Source organism: Danio rerio, chromosome 12 (assembly GCF_049306965.1).
Source record: "Danio rerio strain Tuebingen ecotype United States chromosome 12, GRCz12tu, whole genome shotgun sequence".
NCBI lineage: Eukaryota > Metazoa > Chordata > Actinopteri > Cypriniformes > Danionidae > Danio > Danio rerio.
In genome coordinates, this window is record NC_133187.1 from 11,813,542 (window position 1) to 11,840,751 (window position 27,210).

The window sequence follows — 27,210 nt, forward strand, 5'->3', positions numbered from 1 at the left end:
CTTCTCTTCATGAGGAACAGAAATGCCTGAGAGCTTTCACATGCCTTGGACTCGTTTCAATTACTGGATTAAGACCCTCACGAGCCCCCTTTTTTATTTTATTTATTTGTTTATGTATTTTTTTGTCTTGTTTTGTTTTTGTTATGTTACCCTTACAAAAATTACCTGCGGTATTTCATGTGGTAAACCATCAAATATACAACACAAAAAGTATGTGGTTAATTTGTAGTACTTCGTTGTTTTTGAGACAGGATTCTGTGTGTTACACCTGTAGTGTTCTTGTGGTAGTATGCGGTATCACTTTCATATCCCTGTAGTATTTACCACAGAATTCTGTTGTACATTATGTAATACCCCTGTGATATTCTTGTAGTAGTGTGAAAAACCACATATTTCATCTAATGGTAAATTCTTGTTATTGTACAGCAGAAATTGCTGTAGTAATTCTGTCATATTTAGCTTTGCTCAGTTGTTGTGTGGTAAATTTATGGTGTAATGCTGAAATACAACAGGATTACCACAGGACATTTTTGTAAGGGTAGTCATGTACTTTTATATCAACACTAACACTATTGGATTGTTAAATATGCCATAATGGTTTGTACTTGAACTTATGTTTATTCATTCATTCATTCATTCATTTTCTTTTCGGCTTAGTCCCTTTATCCAGCACATTTTTACGCAGCTGATGCCTTCCTTGCATCGCAAACGTATGTTTTAAAATTAAATAAATAAATAATAATTATCTTTCATTTGAATGGATGTGATTTTGCCATGTCCCAGACAATATTCAGCCAACTTAAATTAGTATACAATATAAAAATGATAAAATAATTAAAAAAAATATATAGCTTTAAACTGTGTACAAAGAGCTTAAATAGAGAAACACTCTGCAGCTGCAGGTACAATGTGTTGAATAACTGCTATTTTTAGCCAAAAAATGTCCTCCCTGTCATTGCCCACCCTATCACAAATCCTTCTTTGACAGAGTGGACATATACATCGTTACTGACACTTTATTTATTTAGCATTATTGTTAATTAGTTAATGTTTTTATCTTACAACACTTACAGACATGCATACTACACCAGTAAATGCAATACATAAATGGACAATACAAACATTTTGGCTATTTCTTTCTCAGTCTATATAAAGGATAACCTTTTAAAGTCCATATAATGGAGCTCATTGACTGTTTGAAATAGAAATACAGCCCTAAGTATTTGTACATTTATGTTAACATCTGTAATCTAATTATTTACCTCATTCTGAATAAAAAAAATAGAATTAGTGTTGTACAATTTAAAGATTTACATTCATTAGCAAATATAGTTTATTTAAAGAACATTCATTCATTTATTTTCTTTTTGGCTTAGTCCCTTTATTAATCTGGGGTCGCCACAGTGGAATGAACCCCCAACTTATCCAGCATATGTTTTATGCAGCGGATCATTCACACTCATACACTACGAACAATTATAGTTTACCCAATTCACCTGTACCACATGTCTTTGGACTGTGGGGGAAACCAGAGCACCCAGAAGGAAACCCACACCAACATGGGGAGAACATGCAAACTCCACACAGAAATGCCAACTGACCCAGCTGAGGCTTGAACCAGCGACCTTCTTGCTGTGAGGACCAACAGGAATAAAATAATATACAAGGTAAAATACATAAATAAAAATAATGATAATATATGATACAAATCTAAAACAGTTTTTAAGGTTTCCTTTTGATTAAAAATTCTACAATTTTAAAAGGATTCACATTTAAAAATATTTTATTTAAAGTCTCTCCAGATTAAAAAAAAAAAAGTCTAATAAAACTTAAAATAGGGCATTCCACAAGAATATGTTTTACAGTTTGGTTTCATTCCACTGTGGCGACCTCTGATGAATAAAGAGACGAAGCTGAAAAGAAAATGAATGAATAAACAGTTCTCTGTGTTCAGCTGCATTTCAATAACAAATTTTATAAATATATTTTTATAATATTTTGTGTGTGTACCTCAAACATCAACAATTTCAGCTTCATCTGTGTCTGTCTCTATCACTGACTGCTGTTTATCTAACGTAATGCATGAGATGCAGACAAGCACATGGGAGCAGTGGGCTGGGAGAAGTAGTTCATTCGCATTTAAAGCCACAGGCTACAAAAACAGCTCCACTGTACTCAGACATTAACACGAGCAGATTCTGGAGGCTATAATAAATAATCTGAAGGGTATTTTGAGTTGAAACATTATAGCAACATTCTAGAGACACCAAAGGCTTAACTTAAGCCTTAACTTAGAAGAGGTAAAATAGGTGCCCTTTAAATTAAATATTAGATCATGTAAACTCAGTGCATTAACTAATGTTGACAAGCACATTCTTTGTATTTTAATAATGCATTAGTAAATGTTGAACTACGATTAATAAATGACAAGATTATTCATACTTAGTTACTTTTAGTAAATACAAACTAATGGACCCTTATTTTGTTTTTTGAGATAAATAACAGACTTTAAATGACATACAGTTGAAGTTATTATTATTATTAGCCCACCTGTATATATTTCCCCAATTTCTGTTTAACGGAAAGATTTTTTTTTTCGACACATTCCTAAAGATAATTGTTTTAATAACCGATTTATTTTATCTTTGCCATGTTGACAGGACATAATATTTTACTAGTTTTTAAGATACTAGTATTCAGCTTATAGTGACATTTAAGGGCTTAACTAGGCAAGTTAGGATAATTAGACTGTAAAAATTAGAAACAATATTGCTAAAGGGGACTAATAATATGGTTTTTAAAAAGAAAATAAATAAAAACTGCTTTTATTCTAGCCGAAATAAAACAATTTATTGTTACAAGACTTTCTCCAGAAGGAAACATATTATGGGTAATACTGTGAAAAACTTCTTGCTCTGTTAACTTCTTAAACCCAAGTGCTATTTTGGGATTTCTGCCTGGATTTTGGCTACCCACATTTAAAAGCTTCCCAAATTCACATGCAGAGGTGTAAATGCAAAATTTGGTATCATTTTAAAGAAAACCCTTTGAAATTTAATAAAACACTATTGAAAGTGTTTAAAATAACTGTATATGTTGTCTGTATTATAATAAACACCTGAAAAAGATGTGCTTTTTGTAATTTTTTATAAACTCAAATTTGAAAGTGTACCTTTTAGGTTCTGTGTGGTCTAGGTTGCTGTAATACATTTTGGTGGTTCCTGCACATGTTTGTAATCATGGAAAAAAGAAAAATGTCTCTATCATAATCTATGCACAAGTTAATGTATTCCAACTGGTGGAATGGATACACTGCGATTCATTTGACAACTGTTTGATATGCGAATATAATTCAGTAAAAAGAATGCTAGAATCGTAAGAGCACCGTCAAGAGCTTTCATTTGAGCTATAATTTGTACATTTGTCATATGTGGATACCAGCTCGGGTATCCAAAATACTGTGTATTTAAGTGTAAATAACTTTTGTACAGTAGAATAAAAACCAAGGTGAATCATATGTGCATAAAATATAGACTCTACACTTTCAAACAACCCCACTTAAAGGGATCTGGTGTAATGCTAGCCCTTTAAATCTTAAAGGGAAAGTCGATAACGTCATGGACCTCCGCAGGGTTTGTGAGGTTAAACATCATTTGGGAAATATACACAGAAGAAAAATCACAGGAGGCTAATAATTCTGACTTCAACTTTAAGTGGAAAGACATAATAACATCAGTTGCAACTTTTATATTGACCTTAAATGTTACTGCGATGAATAAAACAAGACACATCGATATATGTTACATCCATCTCTATCCTTTAATTATGCTCAATCACACCTCAGAAGAGAATGAAGCGGCCCACTGGTGACCGATACACTTACAACAACACATCCACACTCTGATCAACACTAACATGCATTCGTCTATACGTCTCGCACACATTAGTGAGAGCTGTGCTTTCCTCATCCTCTCACACACACACATACACGCACACGCGATGTAACAGAAGTGGTGAATAGTCCTATCAAAGACACCGCAGTATCCCTGGTAAGATCTAGCTGTGTGGACACAAAAAACCAAGCCTTGTTTTGATTTGAGCGATCATACTGTAGGACTTATCAAAGTATATTAGCATGGATTATAAGTTAAGAGTAATTGAATTACTTTTATTAATACATTGAAAAGCAGCCGCCACCCTCTGTGGCAGGACAGCCAAAGTACCATCAGGGTCCCTCTCACAAATGAGGGTCCCTGACGCCAAAAGCTCAGTAGAACTACAAATGGAGGGTGTTCACGATTACATCTGAAGTGCGTCGCTTTCTGCTCTTTTATGAATTTTGTTCAACAGTCCGGGACGTTTGATATTGTTGCACCTTCATTCTTTAAAAACTATACACAGAACAAAGTCCAACAATAACAGGAAAGAGTTAGTTTTGTTTTGAAAAAGAGCGCCCAAACGGATGCGTGATTGGTCATTGTTCACTTCAGTGAATGGTTTGGTTTATGACGTGAAGTCAGATGCTTCAGTCCAGCTCAATGGGGCTGCTGTCTTCGTGAGCCTCTTCACCATCTTCTTCCTCACCTGAGCCCATTAGGCTATTCAATAGGTTTCCTGTCACAAAGAAAGCCAAACAAACCAGGTTAAAAGATTGTTAGTTAACCCCCCAAAAAACAGTGCTTTTCAATATTTAATCACTTATACTAATTTACAAATTTATATCTTTCGAAACATAAATTGACCCTTGTGTAACAAGAAGATAACAAAAGGGTTGAACTATCAAATTGTCTACCCTTTTGTTATCTTCTTGGCTGTTTTTACCCTATTCAGTTCCATTATAACCAAGCGGTAAACTCCCACTCTCCCTCAGGAAGCCAATACGGAAGTAACTGAAACTGCAATTCCTCGGCCAGCCATTGGGGGCTGGCTGCAAGAACTCCAGATATTAACTGACTGCAATGCTAAATTGGCCAATTTTACTGCTGATAAAAACAGGTTTACATTCTGGTACAAAAGATGGTTTTGGTGCATATAGCTAATTTTACCCTTCAAGACAACTGTGAGGGAGTGAACTCAACGTTTCATTGATATTAAATTATATTAAGGGCTCTATTTTGACGATCCATGCGCAAAGTCCAAAGCGCAGGGCAAAAAAGCAATAAAGGCGTGTCCACTTTTGCTATTTAAAGGACGGAAAAATCCACTTTGCACTGTGGCGCATGGTCTAAAAGGGTTGAGCTTATTTTCTAAATGAGTTCTAGGTGTTTTGAGAATAAACCAATCAGAGTCTCATCTCCCATTCCCTTTAAGAGTCAGCTGCGTCGCGCCATAGCGCATTTGCTATTTACATGACGGATTTTGTAAGTGGAAAAACTGAACACTTCACTAGCAAGAAAACAGTTAAATAGAGCATCTACAGCATGAGAATGAGAGATGAGCTTCCTCATTCTTTACTTTCACTTTCGCTCTCGTGGATAGGAAAACTTGTACGCACAGACATCTATTAGCCTATAAATAATTAATTTCTTTAGTTAAGCGCAAAGATTTGTTTTAAAACTATTTCTAAATTCAGTTCTAATTTCCAGCAAATGAATTAATGAACAATAATAACGAAGTGTGTTCAAAAAATATCCTAATACACATGCTATGCCCCATATGGTCTAAAACCTGACAGGTGGACAAATCTGAGCTTGTTTATAATAAAACAAATATACATATACATATAATAAATCATACTGCAAATAATAATAACAACATTATGCAGAAGCAAATTGTTATTTGTTATGAATGAACTGAAAAAGCCCCCAGAGATGAAGAAGGCATGAAAGCATGGTTTTTATATTTATGTAGGCTAGAAAAAATTGTTTTGTAATATTTTAATCCTTTATATATTTTTATATCCTACATACATTATATATATATATATATATATATATATATATATATATATATATATATATATATATATATCCTTAATATTTTAATTTTACTTGCTTTTCATCATCATCATCATCAAAATAGATTGATTTTACTACTTGAAATTAATGTCTTTGCGATCCTTTAGACTGAAAGTACAGCGTTGTTTTACTTGTCACACAAAAGCAAGTTTCTTACCTAGCAAACCACCATATGATGACGACTGTTTGGGTGGCACTCCAAAAAACAGCTGTCCTATTCTATCCAGATACTGAGGACAAAAGAAAGAAGAACAAAATGTGTGTTATTCACATGTCTGATAGTTCTACATCATATAGACTCCAAGCTACATTTATAACGTTGAAGCGAAATCTCTTTGTGTGCATTAGATTAGCAACATGCTAACTTCAAACTCTTCTGTAATCTGTTGAGAGTCACGCTAGCATTATTTGTGTATTTCTATGCTTTGGATTGTTTTGTGAGTTCTGGAAACACACAGCCAAGTATGAATATCTTGTTTTAGTGCACTTTAGTGACTGTCTGAATGCATTCGATCACATAAATGTTTCATTATGAAAGCACATCAAAAATGTTTTTACTTCTGAAAATGAGAATCAAAAGTGGAGGAGCACAAAATGTTTTAGATCTTATTTATCGTCCACTTGTGTTTAAACTGACGAAAGTGCATCTTGATGTAAACAAAGCCTGATATACCCTGAGGCCTTTTGAAAAAAACGAGTTGAACAAAATCTGGCTTGCAGAGTAAGTTTCTGGTTGACAAATCCAAAGAAATGTAAACCCAGAGTTAACTTTAGAGTGCATACACATGTAGTGACACGTGCAGCTAACAGCTATTCACATGAGATTGGCAGTCTAATTTAGTTGTCACAGTTCACGTCTCTGTTGAAAAATAACATGTTTCATTATTAAAAATCTAATAAATCAAAACATATACGAGGGTGAAATAAACACTGGTGATGCATCGATAATTATGACGGCAACTTAAAGAAAATATAATAGTGCAAATAAATTTTTTAATTGAATAATTTAAGTTGGCGAGGCAGTGGCGCAGTAGGTAGTGCTGTCGCCTCACAGCAAGAAGGTCACTGGTTGGCTCCGTTCAGTTGGCGTTTCTGTGTGGAGTTTGCATGTACTCCCTGCCTTCGTGTGGGTTTCCTCCGGGTGCTCCGGTTTCCCCCACAGTCCAAAGACATGTGGTACAGGTGAATTGGGTAGGCTAAATTGTCTGTAGAGTATGAGTGTGTGTGTGGATGTTTCCCAGAGATGGGTTGCGGCTGGAAGGGCATCCGCTGCTTAAAAACTTGCTGGTTAAGTTGGCGGTTCATTCCATTGTGGCGACCCCGGATTAATAAAGGGACTAAGCCGACAAGAGAATGAATGAATGAATAATTTAAGTTCACAAACTGCTCAAAATACAGATATTCATTCATTCATTCATTTTCCTTCGACTTAGTCCCTTATTTATCAGGGGTCGCAGAATAAACAGCCAACTATTCCAGAATATGTTTTATGCAGCGGATGACCTTCCCACCGCAACCCAGTACTGGGAAACATAAACACACTCATACACTACGGACAATTTTGTTTATTCTATTCACCTATAGTGCATGTCTTCGGACTGTGCGGGAAACTGGATCACCCAGAGGAAACCCACGGGGAGAACATGCAAAATCCACATATAAATGACAGTGCTAACCACTGAGCCACCGTGCCACCCCAAAACAGACATATTAAAGCTAATTTATTTGTTAATGTTAAAATGCAAGTGATGATTCAAAAACCTTAGTAATAATAATTAAAATATTAACAATTATTTGAATAGATAATATAAAAGTGTAAAAGACTTTAATTTGGAGTGTAAAAGACTTTGGAGTGAAAAAAGATGCACAGGGACTATCAGGTGTATAAGATATGCGTCCCTTTACTCACAGCTGATTGGTCCTGACTGGGTTCATGATCTCTAAACCCGAATGAAACCTGATCTGGAGCAGGTCAGCGGTGCAGTTTAAGTTACCATGAAAACCTGATTACAGATGAGTTTTTGCTCAAACTCTGCAGGTTTTATCAAGTCAAATTATTTAAGACCCATTTAAAACCTTTGTGAATTAAATTTTAGAATTTTTTCTAATAAATAAATAGTTTTTTCTATATAAATAAACTTGCCTTGCCTAAGGGATTTAATCTAAAAATCTAATGTATTAATTTCTTAACAACATACTTTAATGTGTCAAAACAAGAAAACTCCAGTATATACTGGCTTTTGGTTCAAATTAATTAATTATAACTTCTATTTAACCAACAGGTTTTTGTTATAAAACTTTAAGTTTCACGCCTTTTCAGAAATGTTATGTCTAAACACCCTTACTTTTGTATCAATGGAAGATAGTGTAAAGGGATATATTGCTCTGTTATTATCAAGAGGAACCATGTAATTGTTTTCTTTTCCCTGGGAATTAGGGAATTTAATTTGGAGAAATTGCTGTAAAAAATGTCTAACAGCGCTTGTAAATTGAATCTCTTCGCAATAAAAAACCTAAATATAAACTTAAATATATATTAAAAAAGTTTTATTAAGATGGATTGTTGGAGATTGGATGGATGTCGGGTCGCTTGGGTAGCTTTACTTGGACAGAATAGAAAACTAAGACCAGTGTAAGAATTGAAATATTGCAAATATTCTGATATCTTTGACAATTCAAAACATGAGCTGAAAACAGAGACTGGTGACTTCACAACCCACCAGGGAGGAATGCGGGAAAAACCAGTTCCTGCTGCATTTGCATCTGAGTCTGCTTCATCCCCCCAACTCACACATATGGTCATTTCAATGTTTGAATGTTCTAGAATTAACCAAACTGACTTTAACTATCATGTTTGATATCATTTGAAATGTCTCAGTGCGATTGGTACAATGGTCTCATTCTCTCAGAAATAGACATAATCAGAACAATAAATATATAACTTCAGGCATCTTTTGATCCACTGTGAGGGGTGTGACACTAAGTGTGAATGCCTTTTGTTATACATTCACACCCCCTTCCTTGAGGGAATTCTTGGATTATTTAAGGTAAGGACTAAGAAAAGCTCAGGGCGATTCTGCCTACCCAGATCAGCCCATAACATGGAGCTTAGGCTCCATGTTATGTAAAATTTACACGTTATGTAAAAAGTCAGGAATGCATCTTTTAATCTTGGATTTATCTTTGATAATTTGATGTTTTGTATTGATCGTTTATGAATTGACTGATTGAATTGGCATAATACCTGACTAATAAATTGTTATGTTTTGAACTATTCAAACCTCGTGTTATTATCACTGATAAATGTTGTTGTCCATAGCACTACAAGCCACTGTACAGGTTAGTAACGGACTAAAACATGTTAGACGGAGCAGCGTGGCACGCTATTCAATGTTGTTAGAGATCCGACTAACAAATTGGCATTATTTCATGTATACTTGGACTGTAAAAGGCCAACTATTTAGAACAACAAAATATTGTTGAAACTACTTTAAATGTGGATATTTAGGCCTTCATCTACAATAGTATAATCCTGCGCGATTATTATTAAAATACTCTGTCTTGAATTAGTAGATAACAGATCTATGGGGACCACATAAAAATCTCCTAAATTGAGTAAGTAGTGTTCTGCCTTCTTAGGAGAGTGGTTAATCGCCTCTGTTTAATGACCAAGACTGACAAGCTTGTAGTAAGAGATTGTATACCCGGCCGGTGCAAGACTCGAGATGCTATCGGAATCTGAGTAAATGAAAATAAGGTATAATAACAAATCAAAAGAATATTCAATCATAATCTAAAATAATGTGAAAGGAAACAAAATAATCTTATCAATGTTTTATAATTGGAGTCAGATAAAACGAGGATAAACATATTAATATTCTAAACCATCTCATACTAAAATTGGAGTCAGATATGAGTTAAGTTTAATATATATCAACATTGTGCACTGGAAAGACCGAACATGCAGTGAACCTTCATCCACCATTGGATACCGTCATTGGACCAACTGGCTGGACCCTACACCAGTTTAAAATGATTTAAGACACATAACACAATATTTCAGTGAATTTAAGTCTTTTTAAGGCCTTTGTTAAGACCCCGCACACACCCTGAAACTAAATGTGAACTTATCTGGGTAAAAACCCAAAGTGGCTTAGTTAGAGCATTAGTTAGGGACCGAGCACCGAAACGGTGCGTAGGCCCTATTGGAATTGCTCTGTTTATTAGGGACCGAGCACCGAAACGGTGCGTAGGCCCTATTGGAATTGCTCTGTTTATTAGGGACCGAGCACCGAACGGTGCAAGGCCCTATTGGAATTGCTCCGTTTATTATTAGGGACCGAGCACCGAACGGTGCAAGGCCCTATTGGAATTGCTCCGTTTTTTATTATTATTATTATTATTATTATTCCGCCCCCTATCGGGGCACTTTTGAGGGTCTAAACATGCCCGAAAACTCATGAAGATTTGCACACACACCAAACGCGGTGTAAATAGCAGGTTGATATGGGTCTCGGAAGTGGGCGTGGCAAAATGACTCGACAGCGCCACCTAGAAAAATTAAACGGACGAGCCCCCGATACACGAATCACGCACATGCACGAAAATTGGCACACACCTCAAACATGCCAAACCACACGAAAAAGTCTCTTGGAGCCATATCTCAAACCCAAAAGGAAGTCGGATATTTTTAACTTCCTGCGGCGAAAAAGTGGCGTTTTTGCCATTTCCAGGCGTTGTATTTTAACGAACTCCTCCTAGGGATTTTATCCGATCGACACCAAAATTGGGTTTTGTCATCTAAAGGGCTTGGCGATGTTAAATTGCGAAGCTTTTGAGTTTTCGTCGATGGGCGTGTCCGTGGCGCCCTCGCAAACTTTGATGATTCGCCACAAAACAGGAAGTCATTATAACTCAGGCATGCATTATCAGATCTGCCTCAAAATTTACACGTTTGATAAGCGTCCTGACCTGAACACGTTTACATGCCGATATCCAGATATAGTTACGGCGCCACCTGCTGGCCACAGGAAATGACATGATTTACGGAGTAATAAACTCCTCCCACAAATTTTTTCGTATCAGCACCAAAATTGGGTGGTGTTATCTGAAAGCTCTAGCGATGATATATTGTGAAGATCTAGAGTTTTGGCAGAGGGGCGTGTCCGTGGCGGTATGACAAACCTCAACGCTTCGCCATGGAACAGGAAGTCCTTATAACTCAGCCACACAATGTCCGATCTGCCTGAAACTTCACATGGTTGATAAACGTCATCTCTTGAACACATCCACATAACAATATTGAAGTGGGCGTGGCAAAATGACTCGACAGCGCCACCTAGAAAAATTAAACGGACGAGCCCCCGAGCTACGAATCACGCACATGCACGAAAATTGGCACACACCTCAAACATGGCAAAACATACGAAAAAGTCTCTTGGAGCCATATCTCAAACCTAACAGGAAGTCAGATATTATTAACTTCCTGCGGCGAAAAAGTGGCATTTTTGCCATTTCCAGGCGTTGTATTTTAACGAACTCCTCCTAGGGATTTTATCCGATCGACACCAAAATTGGGTTTTGTCATCTAAAGGCCTTGGCGATGTTAAATTGCGAAGCTTTAGAGTTTTTGTCGATGGGCGTGTCTGTGGCGGCCTCGCAAACTTTGATGATTCGCCACAACAGGAAGTCGTTATAACTCAGGCATGCATTATCAGATCTGCCTCAAAATTCACACATTTAATAACAGTCCTGACCTGAACAGGTTTACGTGCCGATATCCAGTTACAGTTATAGCGCCACCTGCTGGCCACAGGAAATGACATGTTTGACACTATAAGAAACTCCTACCACAAACTTTCCCGTATCAGCACCAAAATAGAGTGGTGTCATCTGAAAGCTCTAGCGATGATATATTGTGAAGAACTAGAGTTTTTGCAGAGGGGCGTGTCTGTGGTGGCATGACAAACCTCAACGCTTCGCCATGGAACAGGAAGTCCTTATAACTCTACCGCACAATGTCCGATCTGCCTGAAACTTCACATGATTGATAAAAGTCCTCTCCTGAACACATCTACATAACAATATTGAGTCAGTAATAGCGCCATCTGCTGGCAGAAGGTAGTTTGGCTTGTAACTCGGCCACACAATGTCCGATCTGCCTGAAACTTCACATGGTTGATGAAAGTCCTCCCCTGAGCACATCTACATAAAAAATCTTCAAAATAATATTGAGTCATAGTCATAGCGCCACCTGCTGGCAGAAGGTAGTTTTTCTTGTAACTCGGCCACACAATGTCCGATCTGTCTAAAATGTCACATGGTTAATGATAGTCCTCTCCTGAGCACATCTACATAATAATATTGAGTTTTTAATAGCGCCACCTGCTGGCAGAATGTAGTTTGTCTTATAACACAATCTCCACACAATCTCTGATCTGCCTGAAACTTCACATGTTTGATAAAAGTCCACTCCTGAACACATCCCCATAACAATATTGAGTCAGTCATAACGCCACCTGCTGGCAAAAGGTAGTTTGGCTTATAACTCAGCCACAAAATGTCCCATGTGCCTGAAACTTCACATGGTTGATTAAATTCCTCTCCTGAAGTTATCTACATGCCAATCTTGAGTCACAGGTATAGCGCCACCTGCTGACAGGAGGAAGTTTGGCATAAATCTGTATTTTTCTTAGGTTTTATATATATATATCGGCTTTTATTATTATTGTTCGCTGTTCTCTGTCATCGTAAGGTCACCGGGCGGCGGTGAGCCCGGGTGCGAGGTCCCTATCATCGCTGCTTGCAGCTTTAATTAGGGACCGAGCACCGAACGGTGCAAGGCCCTATTGGAATTGCTCCGTTTATTATTATTATTATTCTTCTCTCCAATGAATCGCGATTTTGAGGGGCTAAACAAGCCCGAAAACTCACGCAACTTTGCACACGCCTTAGAAGTGGCGAAAATTTACGTTTTTTATGGTCTTCGGAAGTGGGCGTGGCAAAATGACTCGACAGCGCCACCTAGAAAAATTAAACAGACAAGCCCCCGATCCACGAATCACGCACATGCACGAAAATTGGCACACACCTCAAACATGCCAAAACATACAAAAAAGTCTCTTGGAGCCATATCTCAAACCCAACAGGAAGTTGGATATTTTTGACTTCCTGCGACGAAAAAGTGGCGTTTTTGCCATTTCCAGGCGTTGTATTTTAACGAACTCCTCCTAGGGATTTTATGCTATCGACACCAAAATTGGGTTTTGTCATCTAAAGGCCTTGTCGATGTTAAATTGCGAAGCTTTAGAGTTTTCGTCGATGGGCGTGTCTGTGGCGGCCTCGCAAACTTTGACGATTCGCCACAAAACAGGAAGTCGTTATAACTAAGGCATGCATTATCAGATCTGCCTCAAAATTCACACGTTTGATAAGAGTCCTGACCTGAACAAGTTTACATGCCAATATCCAAATACAGTTATAGCGCCACCTGCTGGCCACAGGAAATGACATGTTTTACATCGTAACAAACTCCTCCCACAAATTTTTTTTGTATCAGCACCAAATTTGGGTTGTGTTATCTAAAAGCCCTAGCGATGATATATTGTGAAGATCTAGAGTTTTTGCAGAGGGGCGTGTCCGTGGCGGCATGACAAACCTCAACGCTTCGCCAAGGAACAGGAAGTCCTTATAACTCAAGCACACAATGTCCGATCTGCCTGAAACTTCACATGGTGGATAAAAGTCCTCTCCTGAACACATCCTCATAACAATAATGAAGCGGGCGTGGCAAAATGACTCGACAGCGCCACCTATAAAAATTAAATGGACGAGCCCCTAATCTACGAATCACGCACATGCACGAAAATTGGCACACACCTCAAACATGCCAAAACATACGAAAAAGTCTCTTGGAGCCATATCTCAAACCCAACAGGAAGTCGGATATTTTTAACTTCCTGCGGCAAATAAGTGGCATTTTTGCCATTTCCAGGCTTTGTATCTTAACGAACTCCTCCAAGGGATTTTATGCTATCGACACCAAAATTGGGTTTTGTCATCTAAAGGCCTTGGCGATGTTAAATTGCGAAGCTTTAGAGGTTTTGTCGATGGGCGTGTCCGTGGCGGCCTCACAAACTTTAACGATTCGCCACAAAACCGGAAGTCATTATAACTCAGGCATGCATTATCCGATCTGCCTCAAAATTTACATGTTTAATAAGAGTCCAGACCAGAACAAGTTTACATGCCGATATCCAGATACAGTTATAGCGCCACCTGCTGACCACAGGAAATGTCATGATTTACAAAGTAATAAACTCATCCCACAAATGTTTTCATATCAGCACCAAATTTGGTTGGTTGTGTATCTGAAAGCTCAAGCGATGATATATTGTGAAGATCTAGAGTTTTTGCAGAGGGGCGTGTCCGTGGCGGCATGACAAACCTCAACGCTTCGCCATGAAAAAGGAAGTCCTTATAACTCAACCACACAATGTCTGATCTGCCTGAAACTTCACACGGTTGATTAAATTCCTCTCCTGAAGACATCTAAATGCCAATATTGAGTCAGTCATAGCGCCACCTAGTGACAGAAGGTAGTTTTGCTTATAACTCAGCCACACAATGTCCAATCAGCCTGAAACTTCACAGGGTTGATAAAAGTCCTCTCCTGAAGACATCTACATGCCAATATTGAGTCACAGTCATAGCGCCACCTGCTGGCAACAGGTAGTTTGGCTTTTAACTCAGCCACACAATGTCCGATCTGCCTGAAACTTCACATGGTTGATAAAAGTCTTCTCCTGAAGACATCTACATGACAATACTGTCACAGTCATAGCGCCACCTGCTGACAGGAGGAAGTTTGGCATAAATCTGTGGATTTCTCAGGTTTTTTTATATTTATCGGCTTAAATTGTTATTGTTCACTGTTCTCTGTCGTCCTGAGGCCACCGGGCGGCGGTGAGCCCGGGTGCGAGGTCCCTATCATCGCTGCTTGCAGCTTTAATTATTATTCTTTTCCGGAATGAATCGCGATTTTGAGGGCCTTACCATGCCCGAAAACTCACGAAACTTTGCACACACCTCAGAAGTGGCGAAAATTTACGTTTGTTATGGGTTTTGGAAATGGGCGTGGCAAAATGACTCGACAGCGCCACCTAGAAAAATTAAACGGACGAGCCCCCGATCCACGAATCACGCACATGCAAGAAAATCGGCACACACCTCAAACATGCCAAAACATACGAAAAAGTCTCTTGGAGCCATATCTCAAACCCAACAGGAAGTCGGATATTTTTAACTTCCTGCGGCGAAAAAGTGGCGTTTTTGCCATTTCCAGGCGTTGTATTTTAACGAACTCCTCCTAGGGATTTTATCCGATCGACACCAAAATTGGGTTTTGTCATATAAAGGCCTTGGCGATGTTAAATTGCGAAGCTTTAGAGTTTTCGTCGATGGGCGTGTCCGTGGCGGCCTCGCAAACTTTGACAATTCGCCACAAAACAGGAAGTCGTTATAACTCAGGCATGCATTATCCGATCTGCCTCAAAATTCGCACGTTTGATAAGAGTCCTGACCTGAACACGTTTACATGCCGATATCCAGATACAGTTATAGCGCCACCTACTGGCCACAGGAAATGACATGTTTTACACTGTAACAAACTCCTCTTACAATTTTTTTCGTATCAGCACCAAATTTGGGTGGTGTCATCTGAAAGCTCTAGCGATGATATATTGTGAAGATCTAGAGTTTTCGGAGAGGGGCGTGTCCGTGGCGGCATGACAAACCTCAACGCTTCGCCATGGAACAGGAAGTCCTTATAACTCAACCACACAAAGTCTGATCTGCCTGAAACTTCACAGAGTTGATAAAAGTCCTCTCCTGAACACATCCCCATAACAATATTGAAGTGGGCGTGGCAAAATGACTCGACAGCGCCACCTATAAAAATTAAACGGACGAGCCCCTGATCTACGAATCACACACATGCACGAAAATTGACACTTACCTCAAACATGCCAAAACATACAAAAAAGTCTCTTGGAGCCATATCTCAAACCCAACAGGAAGTCGGATATTTTTAACTTCCTGCGGCAAATAAGTGGCATTTTTGCCATTTCCAGGCGTTGTATCTTAACGAACTCCTCCTAGGGATTTTATCCGATCGACACCAAAATTGGGTTTAGTCATCTAAAGGCCTTGGCGATGTTAAATTGCGAAGCTTTAAAGTTTTTGTCAGTGGGCGTGTCCGTGGCGGCCTCGCAAACTTTGATGATTCGCCACAAAACCGGAAGTCATTATATCTCAGGCATGCATTATCCAATCTGCCTCAAAATTCACATGTTTAATAAGAGTCCTGACCAGAACACGTTTACATGCCAATATCCAGATACAGTTATAGCGCCACCTGCTGGCCACAGGAAATTACATTATTTACAGAGTTACAAACTCCTCCCACAAATTTTATCGTATCAGCACCAAAACTGGGTGGTGTTATCTGAAAGTTCTAGCGATGATATATTGTAAAGATCTAGAGTTTTTACAGAGGGGCGTGTCCGTGGCGGCATGACAAACCTCAACGCTTCGCCATGGAACAGGAAGTCCTTATAACTCGACCACACAATGTCCGACCTGCCTGAAACTTCACATGGTTGATGAAAGTCCTCTCCTGAACACATCTACATAATAATATTGAGTCTGTCATAGCGCCGCCTGCTGGCAGAAGGTAGTTTGGCTTACAACTCAGCCCCACAATTTCTGATCAGCCTGAAACTTCACATGGTTTAGTAAAATCCTCTCCTGAACACATCTACATGCCAATATTGAGACACAGTCATAGCGCCACCTGCTGACAGGAGAAAGTTAGGCATAAATCTGTGATTTTCTCTGTTTCTTTTCATATATCGGCTTAAGTTATTATTGTTCGCTGTTCTTTGTCATCCGGAGTTTACCGGCGGCGGTGAGCCCGGGTGCGAGGTCCCTATCATCGCTGCTTGCAGCTTTAATTAGGGACCGAGCACCGAAACGGTGCGTAGGCCCTATTGGAATTGCTCCGTTTATTATTATTATTATTATTATTATTATTATTATTATTCTCCTCCGGAATGAATCGCGATTTTGATGGGCTAAACATGCCCGAAAACTCACGGAACTTTGCACACGCCTCAGAAGTGGCGAAAATTTACGTTTATTATGGGTCTCGGTAGTGGGTGTGGCAAAATGACTCGACAGCGCCACCTAGAAAAATTAAACGGACGAGCCCCCGATCTACGAATCACGCACATGCACGAAAAATGGCACACACCTCAAACATGCCAAAACATACGAAAAAGTCTCTTGGAGCCATATCTCTAACCCAACAGGAAGTCGGATATTTTTGACTTCCTGCGGCGAAAAAGTGGCGTTTTTGCCATTTCCAGGCGTTGTATTTTAACGAACTCCTCCTAGGGATTTTATCCGATCGACACCAAAATTGGGTTTTGTCATCTAAAGGCCTTGGCGATGTTAAATTGCGAAGCTTTAGAGTTTTCATCGATGGGCGTGTCCATGGCGGCCTCGCAAAGTTTGACGATTCGCCACAAAACAGGAAGTCGTTATAACTCAGGCATGCATTATCAGATCTGCCTCAAAATTCACACGCTTGATAAGAGTCCTGACCTAAACAGGTTTACATGCCGATATCTATATACAGATATAGCGCCACCTGCTGGCCACAGGAAATGAAATGATTTACAGAGTAATAAACTCCTCCCACAAATTTTATCGTATCAGCACCAAATTTGGGTTGTGTTATCTGAAAGCTCTAGCGATGATATATTGTGAAGATCTAGAGTTTTGGCAGAGGGGCGTGTCCGTGGCGGCATGACAAACCTCAACGCTTCGCCATGGAATAAGAAGACCTTATAACTCAACCACACAAAGTCCGATCTGCCTGAAACTTCACATGGTTGATAAAAGTCCTCTCCTGAACACATCCCCATAACAATAATGAAGTGGGCGTGGCAAAATGACTCGACAGCGCCACCTAGAAAAATTAAACGGACAAGCCCCTGATCTACGAATCACGCACATGCACGAAAATTGTCACACACCTCAAACACGGCAAAACATACGAAAAAGTCTCTTGGAGCCATATCTCAAACCCAACAGGAAGTCGGATATTTTTAACTTCCTGCGGCAAATAAGTGGCATTTTTGCCATTTCCAGGCGTTGCATCTTAACGAACTCCTCCTAGGGATTTTATGCTATCGACACCAAAATTGGGTTTTGTCATCTAAAGGCCTTGGCGATGTTAAATTGCGAAGCTTTAGAGTTTTTGTCGATGGGCGTGTCCGTGGCGGCCTCGCAAACTTTGATGATTCGCCACAAAACCGGAAGTCATTATAACTCAGGCATGTATTATCCGATCTGCCTTAAAATCCACACGTTTAATAAGAGTCCATACCAGAACACATTTACATGCCAATATCCAGATACAGTTATAGCGCCACCTGCTGGCCACAGGAAATTACATGATTTACAGAGTAATAAACTCCTCCCACAAATTTTTTTCGTATCAGCACCAAAATTGAGTGGTGTTATCTGAAAGCTCTAGCGATGTTATATTGTGAAGATCTAGAGTTTTCGCAGAGGGGTGTGTCCGTGGCGGTATGACAAACCTCAACGCTTCGCCATGGAACAGGAAGTCCTTATAACACAACCACACAATGTCCGATCTGCCTGAAACTTCACATGGTTGATAAACGTCATCTCTTGAACACATCCACATAACAATATTGAAGTGGGCGTGGCAAAATGACTCGACAGCGCCACCTAGAAAAATTAAACGGACGAGCCCCCGATCTACGAATCACGCACATGCACAAAAATTGGCACACACCTCAAACATGGCAAAACATACGAAAAAGTCTCTTGGAGCCATATCTCAAACCCAACAAGAAGTCGGATATTTTTAACTTCCTGTGGCCAAAAAGTGGCTCTTTTGCCATATTCAGGCGTTGTATTTTAACAAACTCCTCCTAGGGATTTTATCTGATAATTACCAAAATTGGGTTTTGTCATCTTAAAGCCTTGGTGATGTTAAATTGCGAAGCTTTAGAGTTTTCATAGATGGGCGTATCCGTGGCGGCCTCGCAAACTTTGATGATTCGCCACAAAACAGGAAGTCTTTATAACTCTGGCATGCATTATCAGATCTGCCTCAAAATTCACACATTTAATAACAGTCCTGACCTGATCAGGTTTTTGTGCCGATATCTAGTTACAGTTATAGCGCCACCTGCTGGCCACAGGAAATGACATGTTTGACACTGTAACAAACTCCTTCCACAAACTTTCCCGTATCAGCACCAAAATAGAGTGGTGTCATCTGAAAGCTCTAGCGATGATATATTGTGAAGATCTAGAGTTTTTGCAGAAGGGCGTGTCCGTGGCGGCATGACAAACCTCAACGCTTCGCCATGGAACAGGAATTTCTTATAACTCAACCACACAATGTCCGATCTGCCTGAAACTTCACATGGTTGATGAAAGTCCTCTTCTGAACACATCCACATAACAATATTGAGTCAGTCATAGCGCCACCTGCTGGCAGAAGAAATTTTGGCTTGTAACTCGGCCACACAATGTCAGATCTGCCTAAAATGTCACATGGTTGATGAAAGTCCTCTCCTAAACACATCTACATAATAATATTGAGTCTTTCATAGCGCCACCTGCTGGCAGAATGTAGTTTGTCTTAAAACAAAATCTCCACACAATCTCTGATCTGCCTGAAACTTCACATGGTTGATAAAAGTCCGCTCCTGAACACATCCACATAACAATATTGAGTCAGTCATAATGCCACCTGCTGGCAGAAGGTAGTTTGGCTTATAACTCAGCCACACAATGTCCCATGTGCCTGAAACTTCACATGGTTGATAACATTCTTCTCCGGAAGACATCTACATGCCAATCTTAAGTCACAGTTATAGCGCCACCTGCTGACAGGAGGAAGTTTGGCATAAATCTGTGATTTTCTTAGATCTTTTTTTATATATTGGCTTAAATTATTATTGTTCGCTGTTCTCTGTCATCGTAAGGTCACCGGGCGGCGGTGAGCCTGGGTGCGAGGTCCCTATCATCGCTGCTTGCAGCTTTAATTATTATTATTATTCTTTTCCGGAATGAATCGCGATTTTGAGGGGCTAAACATAACCGAAAACTCACGGAACTTTGCACACACCTCAGAAGTGGCGAAAATTTACGTTTATTATGGGTCTCGGAAGTGGGTGTGGCAAAATGACTCGACAGCGCCACCTAGAAAAATTAAACGGACAAGCCCCCGATCTACGAATCACGCACATGCACGAAAATTGGCACACACCTTAAACATGCCAAAACATACGAAAAAGTCTCTTGGAGCCATATCTCAAACCCAACAGGAAGTCGGATACTTTTAACTTCCTGCGGCGAAAAAGTGGCGTTTTTGCCATTTCCAGGCGTTGTATTTTAACGAACTCCTCCTAGGGATTTTATCCGATCGACACCAAAATTGGGTTTTGTCATCTAAAGGCCTTGGCAATGTTAAATTGCGAAGCTTTAGAGTTTTCGTCGATGGGCGTGTCCATGGCGGCCTCGCAAACTTTGACGATTTGCCACAAAACAGGAAGTCGTTATAACTCAGGCATGCATTATCCGATCTGCCTAAAAATTCACACATTTGATAACAGTCCTAACCTGAACACGTTTACATGCTGATATCCAGATATAGTTATAGCGCCACCTGCTGGCCACAGGAATTGACATGTTTTACAGAGTAACAAACTCCTCCCACAAATTTTATCGTATCAGCACCAAAATTGGGTAGTGTTATCTAAAAGCTCTAGCGATGATATATTGTGAAGATCTAGAGTTTTCGGAGAGGGGTGTGTCCGTGGCGGCATGACAAACCTCAACGCTTCGCCATTGACCAGGAAGGCTTTATAACTCAACCACACAATGTCCGATCTGCCTGAAACTTCACATGGTTGATAAAAGTCCTCTCCTGAACACATCCACATAACAATATTGAAGTGGGCGTGGCTAATAGACTCGACAGCGCCACCTACCAAAATTAATCGGACGAGCCCCTGATATATGAATCACACACATGCACGAAAATTGGCACACACCTCAAACACGCCAAAACATACGAAAAAGTCTCTTGGAGCCATATCTCAAACCCAACAGGAAGTCAGATATTTTTAACTTCCTGCTGTAAAAAAGTGGTGTTTTTGCCATTTCCAGGCGTTGTATTTTAACGAACTCCTCCTAGGGATTTTATCCAATCGACACCAAAATTGGGTTTTGTCATCTAAAGGCCTTGGCGATGTTAAATTGCGAAGCTTTTGAGTTTTTATAGATGGGCGTGTCCGTGGCGGCCTCGCAAACTTTGACTATTCGCCACAAAACAGGCAGTCGTTATAACTCAAGCATGCATTATGCGATCTGTCTCAAAATTCACAGGCTTGATTAGAGTCCTGACCTGAACAAGTTTACATGCCGATATCCAGATACAGTTATAGCGCCACCTGCTGGCCACAGGAAATGACATGTTTTACACTGTAACAAACTCTTCCCACAAATTTTATCGTATCAGCACTAAAATTGGGTGGTGTTATCTGAAAGCTCTAGTGGTGATATTTTGTAAAGATCTAGAGTTTTCGCGGAGGGGCGTATCCGTGGCGGCATGACAAACCTCAACGCTTCGCCATGGAACAGGAAGTCCTTATAACTCAACCATACAATGTCCGATCTGCCTAAAACTTCACATGGTTGATAAAAGTCCTCTACTGAACACATCCACATAACAATTTTGAATCTGTCATTACGCCACCTGCTGGCAGAAGGTAGTTTGGCTTATAACACAGCCACACAATGTCTAATCTGCCTGAAACTTCACATGGTTGATTAAATTCCTCTCCTGAAGACATCTACATGCCAATCTTGAGTCACAGTTATAGCGCCACCTGCTGACAGGAGGAAGTTTGCCATAAATCTGTGATTTCCTTAGATTTTTTTTTATATATCGGCTTAAATTATTATTGTTCGCTGTTCTCTGTCATCGTAAGGTCACCGGGCGGCGGTGAGCCCGGGTGCGAGGTCCCTATCATCGCTGCTTGCAGCTTTAATTATTATTCTTCTTCTTCTTCTTCTTCTTCCGCGGAATGAATCGCGGTTTTGAGGGGCTAAACATGCCCGAAAACTCACGAAACTTTGCACACGCCTCAGAAGTGGCGAAAATTTACGTTTGTTAAGGGCTTCGGAAGTGGGCGTGGCAAAATGACTCGACAGCGCCACCTAGAAAAATTAATCGGACGAGCCCCCGATATACGAATCACGCACATGCACGAAAATTGGCACACATCTCAAACACACCAAAACATACGAAAAAGTCTCTTGGAGCCATATCTCAAACCCAACAGGAAGTCAGATATTTTTAACTTCCTGCGGCGAAAAAGTGGCGTTTTTGCCATTTCCAGGCGTTGTATTTTAACGAACTCCTCCTAGGGATTTTATCCGATCGACACCAAAATTGGGTTTTGTCATCTAAAGGCCTTGGCGATGTTAAATTGCGAAGCTTTAGAGTTTTCGTCGATGGGCGTGTCCGTGGCGGCCTCGCAAACTTTGCAATTCGCCACAAAACAGGAAGTCATTATAACTCAGGCATGCATTATCCGATCTGCCTCAAAATTCACACGCTCGATAAGCGTCCTGACCTGAACACGTTTACATGCCAATATCCAGATACAGTTACAGCGCCACCTGCTGGCCACAGGAAATGACATGTTTTACAGGGTAACAAACTCCTCCCACAAATTTCATCGTATCAGCACCAAAATTGGGTGGTGTTATCTGAAAGCTCTAGCGATGATATATTGTGAAGATCTAGAGTTTTCGCAGAGGGGCGTGTCCGTGGCGGTATGACAAACCTCAACGCTTCGCCATGGAACAGGAAGTCCTGATAACTCAACCACACAATGTCCGATCTGCCTGAAACTTTACATGGTTGATAAACGTCATCTCTTGAACACATCCACATAACAATATTAAAGTGGGCGTGGCAAAATGACTCGACAGCGCCACCTAGAAAAATTAAACGGACGAGCCCCCGAGCTACGAATCACGCACATGCATGAAAATTGGCACACACCTTAAACATGCCAAAACATACGAAAAAGTCTCTTGGAGCCATATCTCAAACCCAACAGGAAGTCAGATATTATTAACTTCCTGCGGCGAAAAAGTGGCATTTTTGCCATTTCCAGGCGTTGTATTTTAACGAACTCCTCCTAGGGATTTTATCCAATCAACACCAAAATTGGGTTTTGTCATCTTAAAGCCTTGGTGATAATAAATTGCGAAGCTTTAGAGTTTTCATCGATGGGTGTGTCCATGGCGGCCTCGTAAACTTTGATGATTCGCCACCAAACAGGAAATCGTTATAACTCAGGAATGCAATATTCGATCTGCCTCAAAATTCACACATTTAATAACAGTCCTGACCTAACCAGGTTTACGTGCCGATATCCAATTACAGTTATAGCGCCACCTGCTGGCCACAGGAAATGACATGTTTGACACTGTAACAAACTCCTACCACAAACTTTCCCGTATCAGCACCAAAATAGAGTGGTGTCATCTGAAAGCTCTAGCGATGATATATTATGAAGATCTAGAGTTTTTGCAGAGGGGCGTGTCTGTGGTGGCATGACAAACCTCAACACTTCGCCATGGAACAGGAAGTCCTTATAACTCAACCACACAATGTCCGATCTACCTGAAACTTCACATGATTGATAAAAGTCCTCTCCTGAACACATCTACATAACAATATTGAGTCAGTCATAGCGCCACCTGCTGGCAGAGGGTAGTTTGGCTTGTAACTCGGCCACACAATGTCCGATCTGCCTGAAACTTCACATGGTTGATGAAAGTCCTTTCCTGAGCACATCTACATAATAATATTGAGTCTTTAATAGCGCCACCTGCTGGCAGAATGTAGTTTGTCTTATAACACAATCTCCACACAATCTCTTATCTGCCTGAAACTTCACATGGTTGATAAAAGTCCACTCCTGAAGACATCCACATAACAATATTGAGTCAGTCATAACGCCACCTGCTGGCAGAAGGTAGTTTGGCTTATAACTCAGCCACACAATGTCCCATGTGCCTGAAACTTCACATGGTTGATTAAATTCCTCTCCTGAAGACATCTACATGCCAATCTTGAGTCACAGTTATAGCGCCACCTGCTGACAGGAGGAAGTTTGGCATAAATCTGTGATTTTCTTAGTTTTTTTTAAATATATTGGCTTATATTATTATTGTTCGCTGTTCTCTGTCATCGTAAGGTCACCGGGCGGCGGTGAGCCCGGGTGCGAGGTCCCTATCATCGCTGCTTGCAGCTTTAATTAGGGACCGAGCACCGAAACGGTGCGTAGGCCCTATTGGAATTGCTCCGTTTATTATTAGGGACCGAGCACCGAAACGGTGCGTAGGCCCTATTGGAATTGCTCCGTTTATTATTATTATTATTATTATTATTATTATTCTCCTCCGGAATGAATCGCGGTTTTGAGGGGCTAAACATGCCCGAAAACTCACGCAACTTTGCACACGCCTCAGAAGTGGCGAAAATTTACGTTTATTATGGGCTTCGGAAGTGGGCGTGGCAAAATGACTCGACAGCGCCACCTAGAAAAATTAAACGGACGAGCCCCCGATACACGAATCACGCACATGCACGAAAATTGGCACACACCTCAAACACACCAAAACATACGAAAAAGTCTCTTGGAGCCATATCTCAAACCCAACAGGAAGTCGGATATTTTTAACTTCCTGCGGCGAAAAAGTGGCGTTTTTGCCATTTCCAGGCGTTGTATTTTAACGAACTCCTCCTAGGGATTTTATCCGATCGACACCAAAATTGGCTTTTGTCATCTAAAGGCCTTGGCAATGTTAAATTGCGAAGGATTAGAGTTTTCGTCGATGGGCGTGTCCGTGGCGGCCTCGCAAACTTTGACGATTCGCCACGAAACAGGAAGCCGTTATAACTCAGGCATGCATTACTCGATCTGCCTCAAAATTCACACGCTTGATAACAGTCCTGACCTGAACACATTTACATGCCGATATCCAGATACAGTTATAGCGCCACCTGCTGGCCACAGGAAATGACATGATTTACGGAGTAACAAACTCCTCCCACAAAATTTATCGTATCAGCACCAAAATTGGGTGGATGCATCTGAAAGCTCTTGTGATGATATATTGTGAAGATCTAGAGTTTTCACAGAGGGGCGTGTCCGTGGCGGCATGACAAACCTCAACGCTTCGCCATGGAACAGGAAGTCCTTATAACTCAACCACAAAATGTCCAATCAGCCTGAAACTTCACATGGTTGATAAACGTCCTCTCCTGAACACATCCACATAACAATATTGAAGTGGGCGTGGCAAAACGACTCGACAGCGCCACCTATAAAAATTAAACGGACGAGCCCCCGATCTACAAATCACGCACATGCACGAAAATTGGCACACACCTCAAACATGCCAAAACATATGAAAAAGTCTCTTGGAGCCATATCTCAAACCCAACAGGAAGTCGGATATTTTTAACTTCCTGCGGCGAAAAAGTGGCTCTTTTGCCATTTCTAGGCGTTGTATTTTAACGAACTCCTCCTAGGGATTTTATCTGATTGACACCAAAATTGGGTTTTGTCGTCTTAAAGCCTTTGTGATGTTAAATTGCGAAGCTTTAGAGTTTTCATTGATGGCCGTGTCCGTGGCGGCCTCGCAAACGTTGATGATTCGCCACAAAACAGGAAGTCATTATAAATCAGGCATGCAATATTCGATCTGCCTCAAAATTCACACATTTAATAACAGTCCTGACCTGAACAGGTTTACGTGCCGATATCCAGTTACAGTTATAGCGCCACCTGCTGGCCACAGGAAATGACATGTTTGACACTGTAACAAACTCCTTCCACAAACTTTCCCGTATCAGCACCAAAATAGAGTGGTGTTATCTGAAAGCTCTAGCGATGATATATTGTGAAGATCTAGAGTTTTTGCTGAGGGGCGTGTCTGTGGTGGCATGACAAACCTCAACGCTTCGCAATGGAACAGGAAGTTATTATAACTCAACCACACAATGTCTGATCTGCCTGAAACTTCACATGGTTGATTAAATTCCATTACTGAAGGCATCTACATGCCAATCTTAAGTCACAGTTATAGCGCCACCTGCTGGCAGATGGTAGTTTGTAGTATAACTCAACCACACAAAGTCCGATCTGCCTGAAACTTCACAAGGTTGATAAAAGTCCCCTCCTGAACACATCTACATAACAACATTGAGTCTGTCATAGCGCCACCTGCTGACAAAAGGCAGTTTGGCTTATAACTCAGCCAAACAATGTCCGAACTGCCTAAAACTTCACATGGTTGATAAGTTTCCTCTCCTGAAGACATCTACATGCCAATCATGAGTCACAGTTATAGCGCCACCTGCTGACAGGAGGAAGTTTGGCATAAATCTGTGATTTTCTCAGATATTTTTAATATATCGGCTTAAATTATTACTGTTCGCTGTTCTCTGTCATCCTGATGCCACCGGGCGGCGGTGAGCCCGGGTGCGAGGTCCCTATCATCGCTGCTTGCAGCTTTAATTATTATTATTATTATTCTCCTGCGAAATGAATCGCGGTTTTGAGGGGCTAAACATGCCCGAAAACTCACACAACTTTGCACACGCCTCAGAAGTGGCGAAAATTTACGTTTGTTATGGGCTTTGGAAGTGGGCGTGGCAAAATGACTCGACAGCGCCCCCTAGAAAAATTAAACGGACGAGCCCCCGATCCACGAATCACGCACATGCACGAAAATTGGCACACACCTCAAACATTCCAAAACATACGAAAAAGTCTCTTGGAGCCATATCTCAAACCCAACAGGAAGTCGGATATTTTTAACTTCCTGTGGCGAAAAAGTGGCGCTTTTGCCATTTTCAGACGTTGTATTTTAACGAACTCTTCCTAGGGATTTTATCTGATAAACACCAAAATTGGGTTTTGTCATCTTAAAGCCTTGGTGATGTTAAATTGCGAAGCTTTAGAGTTTTCATCGATGGGCGTGTCCGTGGCGGCCTCGCAAACTTTGATGATTCGCCACAAAACAGGAAGTCTTTATAACTCTGGCATGCAATACT

The 27,210-nt window shown here is 40.5% G+C and overlaps 1 protein-coding gene across 1 annotated transcript in view; it reads right to left on the reverse strand.

The window, feature by feature from the left end:
• Window positions 1-3,796: 3,796 nt before the first annotated feature.
• Window positions 3,797-27,210, reverse strand: part of get4 (guided entry of tail-anchored proteins factor 4) — a 43,815-nt gene continuing 20,401 nt past the window's right edge. Inside the window, exons 8-9 of the mRNA NM_001199907.1 lie at window positions 6,115-6,187; window positions 3,797-4,614 (exon numbers count right to left, since the gene is read on the reverse strand). Coding sequence (NP_001186836.1) covers window positions 4,526-4,614; window positions 6,115-6,187 — 162 coding nt within the window. The 3' untranslated portion in view covers window positions 3,797-4,525. The remainder of the gene's footprint in view (window positions 4,615-6,114; window positions 6,188-27,210) is intronic.